The sequence below is a fragment of the Pipra filicauda genome, unplaced genomic scaffold (assembly GCF_003945595.2).
Source record: "Pipra filicauda isolate LSUMZ 115617 unplaced genomic scaffold, ASM394559v2 scaffold833_size69534_pilon, whole genome shotgun sequence".
NCBI lineage: Eukaryota > Metazoa > Chordata > Aves > Passeriformes > Pipridae > Pipra > Pipra filicauda.
The window spans coordinates 56,477-69,043 of record NW_024105013.1 but is presented as its reverse complement, the minus strand read 5'-3'; the positions used below and the strand labels follow the sequence as shown (position 1 = coordinate 69,043).

General features: G+C 56.6%; 1 protein-coding gene across 1 annotated transcript; it reads right to left on the bottom strand.

The window, feature by feature from the left end:
• Positions 1-1,567: 1,567 nt before the first annotated feature.
• LOC113983581 (maestro heat-like repeat-containing protein family member 6) lies at positions 1,568-8,029 on the bottom strand (the record flags this gene model as incomplete). Its single annotated transcript, XM_039390516.1, has 18 exons — positions 7,500-8,029; positions 7,192-7,256; positions 6,730-7,077; positions 6,236-6,386; positions 5,929-5,993; positions 5,667-5,816; positions 5,334-5,482; positions 4,917-5,064; positions 4,478-4,671; positions 4,252-4,389; positions 3,848-3,962; positions 3,539-3,676; positions 3,152-3,328; positions 2,869-3,018; positions 2,609-2,710; positions 2,120-2,222; positions 1,791-1,847; positions 1,568-1,641 (listed from the first exon to the last, which is right to left on the bottom strand). Coding segments are annotated over exons 1-18 (2,445 nt in total), but the record flags the coding sequence as incomplete, so codon positions are not given.
• Between the last annotated feature and the right edge of the window lie 4,538 nt (positions 8,030-12,567).

The following is a 12,567-nucleotide window of genomic DNA, read 5'->3' as shown; positions in this document are numbered from 1 at the left end:
GGATGACAGGCTGCAGCTGAAGCTGCCAAGGGTTGCTGTGAGGCTGGGGAGTCACTGGAAAGCTGTGGTGGCCACTTGCCCTGAAGCCTTTTGCCAAAGCGGGTGCAACTGTGCCCACAGTCTGCCCACTTTTGGTGTCCTGGCGGGTGTGGGTGCCTGGGTGAGGAGGCCCAGGCGTTGTGGGTGCTGCTGCTCCTGGGCAGCCTCTGGTGCTGTTGTCTGTGGGATGAGGAGCTGCTTGGGCAGCAGCGAGTGCGCAGCCCTGCCCGAGGAGCCCAGCACCCTGCCCGTGGTGGCAGCAGCTCTGTGGGCCCAGAGCTCTGGCTCAGGGGGGTGTTGGCCACAGCCCCATGGCCTGGGCAGCCGTGGGGGCCCGGGCTGGCCGCCAGCCCTGCCTGTGCCACTGCCCCTGGCCGGCAGCACCCGGCGGACGTGCCCCGGCAGGGCCCCCTTGCCCTCCTTGTCCCCAGCCAGGCCAGCCTGGCCACCTTGGGGTGTGCCCACCCTGCTGCTGAGGCCTGGCCTCCAGGGCTTCTGCCACAGGGCTGGGAGAGGCCTCGGGAAAGCACCAGAGCAGCCGGCTGGCAGGGAAGGAGGTGGCTGCCTGGGGGCTGCTTGTGGCCTCTGCCCCCCCAAGTCCTGGGGGCCTTTCCCTCCACCCTGCCCCTTGGGGCCTGCGCCCAGTCTGTCCCCTCACAGCCTTCTGCCACCCATCCCCTCACAGATTCCCTTCAAGGCTTCCCTCTCCCTTGTCCCATCAGGGCCTCCACAGCACCTCACCCCTTCCTGGCCTCCCAGCGCCCCCTCCCCTGTGGGTCTCCCCCAGCCCCGCCAACCTGCCCAGCAGTGGTGCAGCCCTGAAGGAGCTCCAGAGGAGCCGCTCCAGAGGCACTTGGGAGCCCGGAGCAATCCAGCCAGTAACACACAGGCAGGACACAGACGCTGCTTCCTGGCTGGGGGAGGGCTTGTGGCCATCTCCAAGGACAAGGTCCTCAGGGTTCCCCACAACTCCAGCCTTTGGCCCTCCATTTCTGGAAACGTTGAGGCTCCAGAAGAGCCACCAAAGGCCAAGGGGCTTCTGCTTGCTTTTGCTGGCCCACTGCACAGTGGGGCAAGTGTTGCTGAGCACAAGGAGCCCTTTTCCCCTCTTCCCCAAGGCCCTGTGCACACTGGGCACCAAAAAAACCTCCTGGGCTTCTGTATGTGATAACATGGATGTAATGTTCCCATGCTGAGCTCAAAGGGGGTGCTTGCAGGGAAGAGGCATCTTCCCCACAGGCTCAGGTGGCCCCAGGAGATGGAGCTTCCTGCATCAGTTCTCCACAGAGCTGCAGCAGCACAGGCAGACACTGCCCTGCGGAAAAGGCCGGGCCTGCCACGCCCTGCACAGCCAGTCTTGGAGCTGCTGGAATCTGCAGTAGGGAGCCATCTGTACAGCTCTTGGCACGTAGCAGTGTTGAATTGCCAGGCCTGCCATGGCGAGTCTGATGTCTTCTGTCACACTTCTACGGGCTGGAAGAGGCAGCAACGGAGACTACCAGAATGGGAAGAATGAAGTTCTCCGTACAGCTCTGATGATGTGGAGCGTTTCCTGGGCCAGGTTTGGGACGGCAGGGCTGTCATCAGTCATGTCTTGAAGGGCTGGAAGAGAAAGGAAGAGAGCCAAGGTGAGAGGCCAGGGGTGTGGGGACGTGAGGAGCCCCTCCTGCCAGGGCCATCCCAGCCAGCTCTTGCCATGGCCAGGAGGGAGCAGGGCCCAAGGGGATCAGCTGGAAGGTGCTCTCGCTCACCCTGGCAGATGAGCTGCAGCTCTGGCTGCTCCTGCTTCATGGACCTGGCGGCGATCCCTGGGAACACAGAGCCTGTCAGGCCCCAGAGGCACAGGTTCCCCGCAGCGGTGCTGCCAGCCCGGCCACACGGCCTCCTGCCCTGGCAGGGCTGAGCCCGGGGCCTTCCCGCATGGGGACGCCCCAGGGCTGGGCTGGCACAGGGCGGCAGCAGGCGCTCGGGGCCACTCGGGGCTCCACATGCCCTGGGCCGCATCCTGCTGCCACTGCAGCAGCCGGGGCTGGGGCCGAGCTGCAGCGGGGCGGGGAGGGACCCCGGCCTTGTGGCTCACCCAGAAACTTGATGGCCAGCTTTCGCAGGGGCTTCTCTGGGCTCTCCAGGAACGGCAGGGCCTGGCGCACGTACTGGCCCACTCGGCTCCTGTCCTTTTCCAGCTGCAAAGAGCGCCAGGGCACAGAGGGAAGGCTCGGCTCAGGCTCTGCCCCTTGGCCGGGCGCTCCCTGCCCCCAGCATGGGGCTCCCCTGCCCACAGAGCCCTGAGGCCTGGCCAGCAGCTGCTGGGGTCGGGTTTTGGGGGGAGCAGAGGGCTGGGTGCTCCTGGGGAGCCGTGGGGTGGCCCTGCCCCACAGCCCAGCTGGGCTGGGGCTCTATGGCAGCCTGGTTGCGGGGCAGGGGAGCCTGGAAAAGAGCCCGCACGCCCCAGGGAAGGGAGCAGTGTGTGGGGCACAGGCTGGTGTCTGTGGGTGCAGCAGTGGACACAGGCACCCTGCCAGCCCCACACATTGGGCATCAGGGGCTGGGGCTTTGGGGCCGTCCTTACCAGGCACTCGGGAAACCTCCACGGCTGCTCCATGGTCACCAAGTCCTCAAGATCTCTCCACTTCAGGAACCTGGCTGCACCAAACAGTGCTCTCCAAGAGGCCTGCACAGCAACAGAGAGCGGGTCATGGCACCGCAGCCCAGGGCACACCACCCGCATCCCCGCGCCAAGGCCAGGAGGAGGCTGCAGGCGACCATGGGCCAGGGCAGGAGGCACAGCAGCCTCCTGCCATGGGGACAACAGAGCCCACGAGTCCTCACCTCTGCCACACGCTGGTTCTCATTGTGCCAGTTGAAGTAGAATGGCACCAGACTCAGGTACACGTGTGGCTTTAGGCTCTTGCTCCTCTCTGTCACCTCCAGCAGCTCCCAGAAGAGGAGCATGGAGAGCTGCTGCAGCTGGCTGTGCTCCTGGTGCAAAGGAAGAGGAAAAGACCTCAGCACTGGCTTCTCCAGGCCCACCGGGGCACAGGCCTGAAAAGACACTGGGCCCAAAGTTTCCTGGCAGCACTCAGTGCCCACGATGAGGGGCACAGAGCCTTACGTTGTCAAAGAGTGGCCGCAGCGCCTCAAGCAACTTCAGGGCAGTAGGGGTGGATATTATGACGATTTGGAAGTGCAGCACGTTGATGAACGCGGAGAGGGTCATCTGAACTGCGTCTGTGTCTGCATCCTGCAGTAGCTCCAGGAGGCTTTCACTCAGGCTCCGCATGCTCTTAGCCTGTGTGGAACACAATGCTGTGGTGCAGCCCCACGCTGCTGCCGCGGGGCCCAGAGGCCAAAGGTGCGTCCCAAAGGAGTCGGGCAGCTGAACGGGGAGGGGGAGAGCTGGGAGCAGCTGCCACAGCTGCCAAAGGCCAGCCAAGGCCAAGCTACTGCCTTGCACAGCCGCACGCTGCCGGCCCGGCTTCAGCCCCTGCCCCCTGCTCACCATTGCGGGATCCCTGCTGAGCACCACCAGGCCTCGGAGCGCCAGGCGACGCCTCTCCGGGCACTGACTGCGCAGGTGCCTGGAAATAATCTGCAGGACGCTGGGCCCATATTGTCTGGGGTTCAGGCAGTGCAGGACCTGAAAGGCAGGGAGCAGTGACGGGGTGCCCGGCCGGCAGGAGCCCGGACCCGCCCGGGGCTGGGCCCAGGCAGCAGCACAGGGTGCAGGCACCGTCCCGGGCGGCTGCGGCTGTGAGAGGGCAGAGAGGGGGAGGCAGCTGGGCCAGGCAGCGCTCGCCATCAGGCTCACCTCCACCAGGAACGCCAGGGCAGGCAGTTCCCACAGGGGCTCTCCCCTGCTGAGCCGCGGGAGCAGGCTGATGGCGATGCTGCGACCGAAGGAGCGGGAGACACGGCACAGCTCCCTACAAGGGGGAATAAAGGTGCCAGAGACCCTGAGCCAGGTGGGCAAAGCTCTCCTGGGACTGACTCACACAGGCCTGGTCTTTGGCCACCAGCCCAGGAGAGGACGTGGGCACTTTGGGAGGTGGCTCCTCCTGTGCAGCCGCCCCTCTCCGCCTTTTCCACTTTGCTCAGCCATCCCTGGCTGCCAAGGCCCTCTGGCCCAGCACACGGGCACTGTGAGGGGTGGCCTGTGCACAGGGCAGAAATGACCTGTGGGGGTGTGGGGCAGTGGGGAGAAAGGGCTCTCACCTGGCCAGCAGACCCACTGCATAGTGGTGGGTGTCAGCCTTGAGGAGCATGTCCCAGCCACACTTGCGACCGATCGCCATCAACACGTCCTCATCCAGCAGCTGGCGCAGCAGGGCTTTAACAGTCTGCACTGCAAACCTGTGTGCAGAGCACAGCCCAGGTCAGGCACAGAGCCCTGGCCCCAGCCCCGAGGGCGTGGCAGGGGGAGGGGACTGGGATGGAGCACCTGTTGGGGTTGGGGGGAAGGCTGCGCTGCTCCCGGCATCGCCTCCAGAAGGTCTCGACCTCCTCTGACATCTCCTCTGTGCTGATGAAAACTTGGAAGAGCAGAGTCAGAAGGAGGCGTGGGAAATTGTCCTTCACTCCCCCTGGGCACCAGGAGTGGGACAGCTGGAGGATCTCCCAGAGTGCCACAGTTGCCTGCCAAAGACAAAGCACCCAGAGACAGCTCTCAGGGCCCAGATGTCCATGTGGCAGGGCCCAAGCATGGCAGGGACAGACCAGGGGAGACACAGGGGGATCCCCCAGCCTGGTGTCCCTGAACCTGCCCCTAAGCCAGGCTTGCAGCCCAGTGCCTGGGGCAGGGAGAAGCAGTGGTGAGAGAGGATGGAAAGGTGTCCCAGAGGCAACCTGGGGGCGAGCAGAGGCCAGCTCAAGAAACTCACAGCCAGGGCAAAGACATCCCTCTCATCCCCATCAGAGGTGCGTCTCCTGTGCGCTGGCCAGTATTCCAGCACACGGAAGAGGATCTGCAGCACCGGCTCCTTAGTCCATCTGGAGGAGATGAGTGTCTTCCACATGGTGCGAGCAGCTCTGTGGAGTCACAACTCTGCCTCAGGGGGGTCTGGGACACAACTCTGTGGCCTGGGCAGCTGCGGGGCCCAGGTGACAGAGCCACGGTGCCTTGTGGGGCAGGGAGGCAGGCTGGTCTCAGGATTGGAGGCTGACATGCCAAAGCTGGCAAAGAGAGGAGCTGGAGTGTCCTGGAAGTCTCCATGTCTCTGGCACACCATTTGGGACAGGCTGTCCAGGGGGATGGAGTCTAAAGGCAGGTGAGCCTTCAAGGCAGGTGGGCCCCATACCTGTCACAGGCTGGGGCAGAGCGCAGCAGGGTCACTGCAACGTCCGTGGGGTGTTCCTCGGTCAGCAGGACAAGAGTCTTGTCCAGCCTGTGCTCAGCAGACACATTGGACGTGAGCCACTGGTGGATGCACCTGACTATGGCCGGCACCTGGAGGGGACACGGGGGACAGTTGGAGAGCTGCCAGAGCCAGTAACTTGCCCAGCTTCCCCCAAGAAGTGCTCCCCTTGCCACCACACTCTGCTGGTCTCAAAGGCTGAGGGGGCCCAGCGCAGCCGGCGTGAGGGGCCACAGCATCCCTGGGGGACTGGAGCCCTGGCCACAGGCTGCTTACTTGCTTTGCTTTGTAGGCACCGTTCTCCACAAGCATATCCAGCAGGGCAGCGCTGGTCTGGGCATTGAAGAGGTCCGAGTTTGCCGTGCCCCCAGTGGCCATGAAAGTGGCCTCTTCATGCCAAATGCACCTGATGAATCTGCAAACCAGCTACAGGAGAAAGGCAAGGAAGAGAGAGGGATGTCCCCTGGAGGGCCGCGACAGTGGTGCTGGGCTGAGCAGTGAGAGCAGGCCCAGCCCAGGCGGGGATGGCTGCAGGTACCTGTGCTGCCCTGCGGAAGCGGCCACGGGCACGGAGCTGCTCTTCTGTCCGCTCCTGGCCTGCATCTGGCAAAGAGCGAGCGCGCTCAGAGCTGAGGGTGTGCGGGAGAGGCCGGAGAACACAGCCCAGGCCTGGGCTCCAGGAGCAGGCAGGGCCAGCCCCGGGATGCCCAGTGGATGGAGCACGGCTGCCAGGAGATCAGCCCCTCTGCCCCCTTCCTTTCCCTGAGCATGTCCAGAGGGGATGGGACAGGATGAGGCCAAGGGGACTGCAGCCACCAGCCCTGTGGCCCAGCTCCAGCACTCACCCTCCTGTGGGGGCTGCACCTGCTGCACCTCTTCAGGCTGCTGTGCTGGAGCAGCCCTAGGGCTTTCCTCCTTCTCCTCCTCCTTCACCCAGGCCAGCTTGGGCACCGTGGGGGGTCTCTGCTGCACGTCTCCGTCTGGCGTTATGGCTACCTGCAGCAGAGATGCCATGGAAAACCTTTGGCTCCTCAAGTCCTGCAGTCGTGCCTTCAAGGCAGCTGCAAGAGAGAAGCCTGGGAAATGCCTCGCCTCATCCAGTCCCACTGTCTGGCCTCAAAAGCACCTGCCCCAGGGACTGGAGATGCCTTGAGCAGCCCCAGGTCCCCAGGTCCCACAGTCTGGCCTGGAGGATGCACAGGGGAGAGGTGGAGAGCTGCCAGAGTGAGCAACTTGCCCAGCTTCCCCTGAGAAATGCTTCCCTTCCCAGCACACTGTGCCAGCCTCAAAGGCTGAGGGGGCCCAGCGCACCCAGCTTGGGGGACCACAGGCTGCTTACTTCAGCAGAGACAGCTCTCTCCTCAAGAAACTCCAGGCTGGGGGTATCGGCCAGGCGCTGAACAGGCGCGGCGTCAGTGCTCGCCACGCCCTCCGTCGTTGTGGCGTCGGCCTCCTCCGTGAGACCAGGCAGCACAGAGTCACAGTGTGACACATCATCGGTGGACGTGGTGTCCCAGTGGGTTGTGAGATCACTGGTTGTGGTGTCACACTTTGCTGGGACAGCAGTCGACGCAGTGCTGACATCAGGCTTTGTCAGCTGGGTCAGGATGGTGTCAGGCTGGGCCTGGACATCAGCTGGTGTGATCCTGGCCTTTCTACGCCGACTGCCCATGAATTTCATAAATGTCTGCAGGAGAAAGAAGGGCAGGGAAGAGAGGGATTTCCCCTGGAGGGCCGCGACAGCGGTGCTGGGCTGAGCAGTGAGAGCAGGCCCAGCCCAGGCGGGGATGGCTGCAGGTACCTGTGCTGCCCTGCGGAAGCGGCCACGGGCACGGAGCTGCTCTTCTGTCCGCTCCTGGCCTGCATCTGGCAAAGAGCGAGCGTGCTCAGAGCTGAGGGTGTGCGGGAGAGGCCGGAGAACACAGCCCAGGCCTGGGCTCCAGGAGCAGGCAGGGCCAGCCCCGGGATGCCCAGTGGATGGAGCACGGCTGCCAGGAGATCAGCCCCTCTGCCCCCCTCCCTTTCCCTGGGCATGTCCAGAGGGGATGGGACAGGATGAGGCCAAGGGGACTGCAGCCACCAGCCCTGTGGCCCAGCTCCAGCACTCACCCTCCTGCGGGGGCTGCACCTGCTGCACCTCTTCAGGCTGCTGTGCTGGAGCAGCCCCAGGGCTTTCCTCCTCCTTCTTCCTCCGGAACAGCCTGAGCAGGCTGAAGCGTCTCCCTGCCATGCCACAGTCTGGTGTCCAGGGCACCTGCAAGAGAGAAAGAGAACCTCGGAGAAACTCCGGGCCCTAAGTCCTGCAGAATGGCCTGGAGGCCACCTGCCGCAGGGATTGGAGACACCTCGGAGAAGCTCCGGGTCTCCAAGTCCTGCAAAAGGGTCTTAAGAGCACCTGCCACAGGGATTAGAGACACCTCGGAGAAACTCCGGGTCTCCAAGTCCTGCAAAAGGGTCTCAAGGGCACCTGCCACAGGGATTAGAGACACCTCGGAGAAACTCCGGGTCTCCAAATCCTGTGGAAATGCCTCGAGGTCACCTGGAAATGAGAAAATCCTCCAAAACGCTCCGGGTCAGCAAGGCACGAGTTGGCTGCGCGGGGGCTCCGCACAGCACCGCTCTGTCCCGTCCTGTCCCGTCGCCTGCTCTGAGGAGCACTGTTGACACTGTGGCCGTGTCACCAGCAGCACCTCTGTCACCGTGGGTCATAAAGGGCCCTTGGACACCCTGCCCCCTTCCATCCCACCGGCCGTGCCCAGCGTGTCACAAAGGGCCCTGGGACACAGTGCCACGTGGCCTGGGGCCTCCCCCAGCCCTGCCAACCTGCCCCACCTTGGAGGGAATCCACTCTCTGAAGTATCTAATCTGGCTGGACCTGAACTGTAGGAACGGCTCAAGAAATGAGCAAACACTCCCCTCCTGTGCCTGCTCACGGCAGCACAAGGAGCCCCCTCGGCCGCCGACTCAGTCGCAGCAGGAAGGGCACGGGGCCTTCCACACAAGCTGGCACGGCCTCCTTGGGAGAAGTGCTGGCTGGTGGCCATCCTAAACATGGGGGGCTGACACCGAGAAGGAAGGTGTGGGCAAGGGCACCAATGCTGCTGGCAGCCCTTTGGCCAGGGCTGCACCCAAATCAGCAGTTGTGGCAAGTCCTGGCCAGAGGAGACCTGCCACTGCCCCAAGTCCTGGCAAGGCTGCTGCCCGTCTCCTGCCCCAAAGAGCTGTGCCCCTGTGTATTAGTTCATTTGAATACATGCCCGGAATAAAGACAAGTACAACAGACATTCAAACAGTACAAAAAATCTTTTATTGCAGTAAGAATAAAAAACTAGCAAAGAGAATCAAAAGCTAAAAAAGAATACAAAATAACTGCTTTATCAGTTGTCATTCATACAATACTATGAACGGCTTTTATTATAGTATTAACTAGTAATAAGGGAATTAAAGGAACATTTAAAGGATATTAAAACAATACTACGAGTGGCTTTTAATACAGTATTAACTAGTAAAAAGGGAATTACAAGGATATTAAAAAAGGATATAAAACATTTGCTTTCTCAGTTGCTTCCTGTCAATAACCTGTGCTTACCCACACAGACAGGCCAGGGCTGCCAGGATCTGCAGCAGCTGGTCGGTGCCCGTGCTTAGCGGGTGTCCTGGCAGAACAACACAGTCTCCATGGCAGGATGAGGATCGCTCACCCCAGCAGTCCTGACACCCCATTTTATCAGCTCCACATTACACCACGTAGGGCCAGTACCCAGTATAAGGTGATGCCTGAGTGGCAGCCAAACCCCGCCTGTTCATCACCTGATAGCAACAGTCTGTGCATGCCCTGCTGTAGGGCAAGGGGCCAGTGACCCCTGCCCACAAAATCTTCCTCCCATCATCATCTTTCTCACCTCTATGTATGACCTCTACCACTGTGTTTCAAGGGTAGATGTATCTATCTTGCAATATGTAGCAAAACCAAGGAAGAACTCAGCTCTGATAATAGGGGATATCAAGCTGACTTGCTAAAAAGCACAATGGACCTTACAATTAACCTGTGCCATGAAGTTACATTGTACCATACTCTGGCTGGTTTCACATCCTAATATGATTCCTTTCTCACGCCTCTATGCTCCATTGATCATCTAATCCAAAAGTACCCCCCTTACAGACATGAAACAGTTTAAAGTCCTGTAGAGGTAGAGATGAAAAAGTCATATCTCAAATGTAGTGCTAGCTTGTTCTTCAGCATTTCCAAAATTCCTTCCCAGCAGGTGCCAGGATGGGTGGGCAGGAGGTGACTTGCTTTATTCAGACCATTCTTGTACGTGTGATTGCTGCTCTTTCACCCCTCTCCCCCTATTTCTGGGTTGGTTTCTAGAGCTGTTTTTGAAAGAAACACTTTTTTCAAACTCACACGTGAATATTTTTGAAGATATACAAGACATAAAAATCTAGTAAAACCAATATTTAACAAAATGGTGAAATCACACTCCTTTATGTACTCTGAGCACTCTGCTACTGGCAGTTTGTGTAGTTCTCCATATACTGGAAATGTAACAAAGGATCAAGAAATTTTTTGTGTTCTTTATTTCCTTTTAAATTTTTTTTCTGTCATCAAATTGGCTGCAGGATTTGGTCCTGTCTTTGTGGAGGATGAATGCCACTGTCTTTTTATGTTTGATATTTTATTCCTTAGGGGGACTGTCAGTGGGAGAAGTGGTGGGAAGGATCCTCCACTCAGGGGCTGGAGCTTCAGCTTCTAAAGAAGGCTGTACTTAATCACAGAGCTGCAACTCAGGATTTCTCCTGGAGTTCCAGAACTTTTCATTTAGCCAGCTGAGAGTGCCCAGGGCACAGCCAGGTTAATGTTTAACTCTTCCAACACTGGGCTCATCCCGAGGATATCCTGTCATCCTGAGAAGGAGGAAGGGAGATGCTGTGCCTATTCCCTGTGGCTGTGCAGGAAGCAAAACCTTCAAAGCCGTGGCCCTTCTGAAGGAGTTGATCTTGTGTTATTCCTCAGTAGTCAGCACTGAAAATTCTGTATCTGAGACACTGAATGAAAAGGAGAGTTGCTGAGAGGCTTGTCTGGGGGAGAGTGTTTTTTTGGTTTGTTTTTGTGGGGGTCTTTAAGTGCCAAATGAAGGTTGGACCATGAAAATCAGTCTTGTTACAGACAAAAACTGTAAAGGCATTTAAATGCTTTCAGTCACTGTGACCATTTCCTTCTTTCACTTTCTCACCCCTTGCAAATCAGAGACAGTTCCTAGAGGACAGGAGAATAAAATAAACAAAACAAGAAATTATTTTTCTTCTCCTGAGGCCTGTGTCAGGTCTGTTTTGAATGCATTTGAACCCTACTGCTTCCATGCTCTTTTTCAAGTAGCACCAGATAAATACCTATTGAACTACTGAGATGAGAGTGATCATTCTTCCTTCACAAAATGTTTCTCTTTTCTTTTCCTATCCTGTGTCCCTTTTGTGTTCCGTGCTATGGAGTGACTATATTTTTGTTCTAAGCTAATTCACTGCTGCTGTTTTGGGTACAACTAATGTCAAGCAGCAAACCTGTAACATGCCAGAAACAGGCTACAGTGGGTTGAAGACACAGCTTATGTTTGATGGTGTGTAAATACAGAGAGTTAGTTGGGTTTATCTGATAGCCTGGCAGAAGGAGAGAGGAGCAGGACAAACTGTTTTCAGTAACTGTGCTGTTCAGACACCTGATAAGATGGAGAGTGCTTTGGAACTACTGATGTGCTTTGAATAAGAAAAGAATAATCAGGTCCATTGGCACTGGCTTATCAGGAAGTAAAATGCCAGCACTTTTACATGAGCAAAAGGAAATGTTTTAGACACTTTGGGCCATTTTTCCATTGACATTAAATAGCAGGGTGCTTTTGAGTGTGCTGTAAGGAGTGGAAGGATTTATTACCTTGACAGAATTACAGGTGAATGTGTTCAGAGAGGAGTCCTCAGCAACAAGAACAGCTCTTTGGATAAGTGGCCACATCTATTCCTGCTTTTGGTAGAGATTCAGGAATTCTCTCCTTTCTTTCTCCCTGAAGTGCAGTGGCTCACTTACAATGTGCAGTTTTTCAGAGTGTAACACACCTTGTGCATTTTGTAATATCCTGGCAGCATGTTTGATATTGGGCGTGTAACAGGCTGTTCATAAAATAATGCTGGATCACTGACTGGTGTGTCCTCTGCCTTCAGTCCCTGGGTATTTTCATGTTCCAAAAAGAATATATCTCAGCCTGTGCTGGGAAGGGAAGGTGTGATTCACCATTAACTTACCCCAGCAGGCAGGAAACATGCTCAGATGCACTATTATCTTCTCAAAGTTTACTGATTTTTATTTTTGTACCTTTTCAAAATTTATTTCTAGGTTCTTTCACATGCTTACAATTAATTTGGGGATATTCAAATTTGATGAATGATAGTGCAAGAACATATTTGATTGATTTTGGATTCTAATTGATTCCTGTCAATGAGATCCCTGTGACACTCTGAAATCAATGATATGTGACTCAACCAAGGCACCACTGTTCTGTACATTAGGTAGCAGTGGGGAATTTAGGAACTAAATGTTCACAAGGTATAAATGGAGAAAATGTTTAGATTTCAATAGCCCTTTGTTTGGCATTTATTCACCCAAATATGTTTCTTGGGAAAGTTAGTTTTCCAAAGGGCAGGCTTTCAGTAAAAGAAAGGTCATTGATTTAAGGTTTATTAAATTTTAGCTAAAAACAACAGGCTCCATTGGGATGTAAAATAATTTAAGTATTTACTGCAGGCAACCTTCATGCTTTAGAGCAGGCAACCTTCATGCTTTAAAGCAGTTGCTCAAAGGTTTCATTTTTCTCTGAAGATGTCAACTGTAAATATAAAAATGCCTCACTGAAAATGTAATGGTTCAAAGATTCTGACTGAAATAAAAATTCCTGCCTGGGGAATTCACTATAATCAAATTAAAGTGGTATTAACTTTTTTTTCCTGTGGAGGCCGCACTTGAAAAGAGTGCTTCAAGGCAGCAGGGTTGGTAGGGAATGCCAATTTTTATTCATTTATTTATCTACACTCCCGCACAGATGATGATAGTCCAGCTTTGGAATCAGCAACACACTTCAGCCACTAATACAAGGCAATATGTGAGCTGCTGCTGCTGCTTCCAAAATGC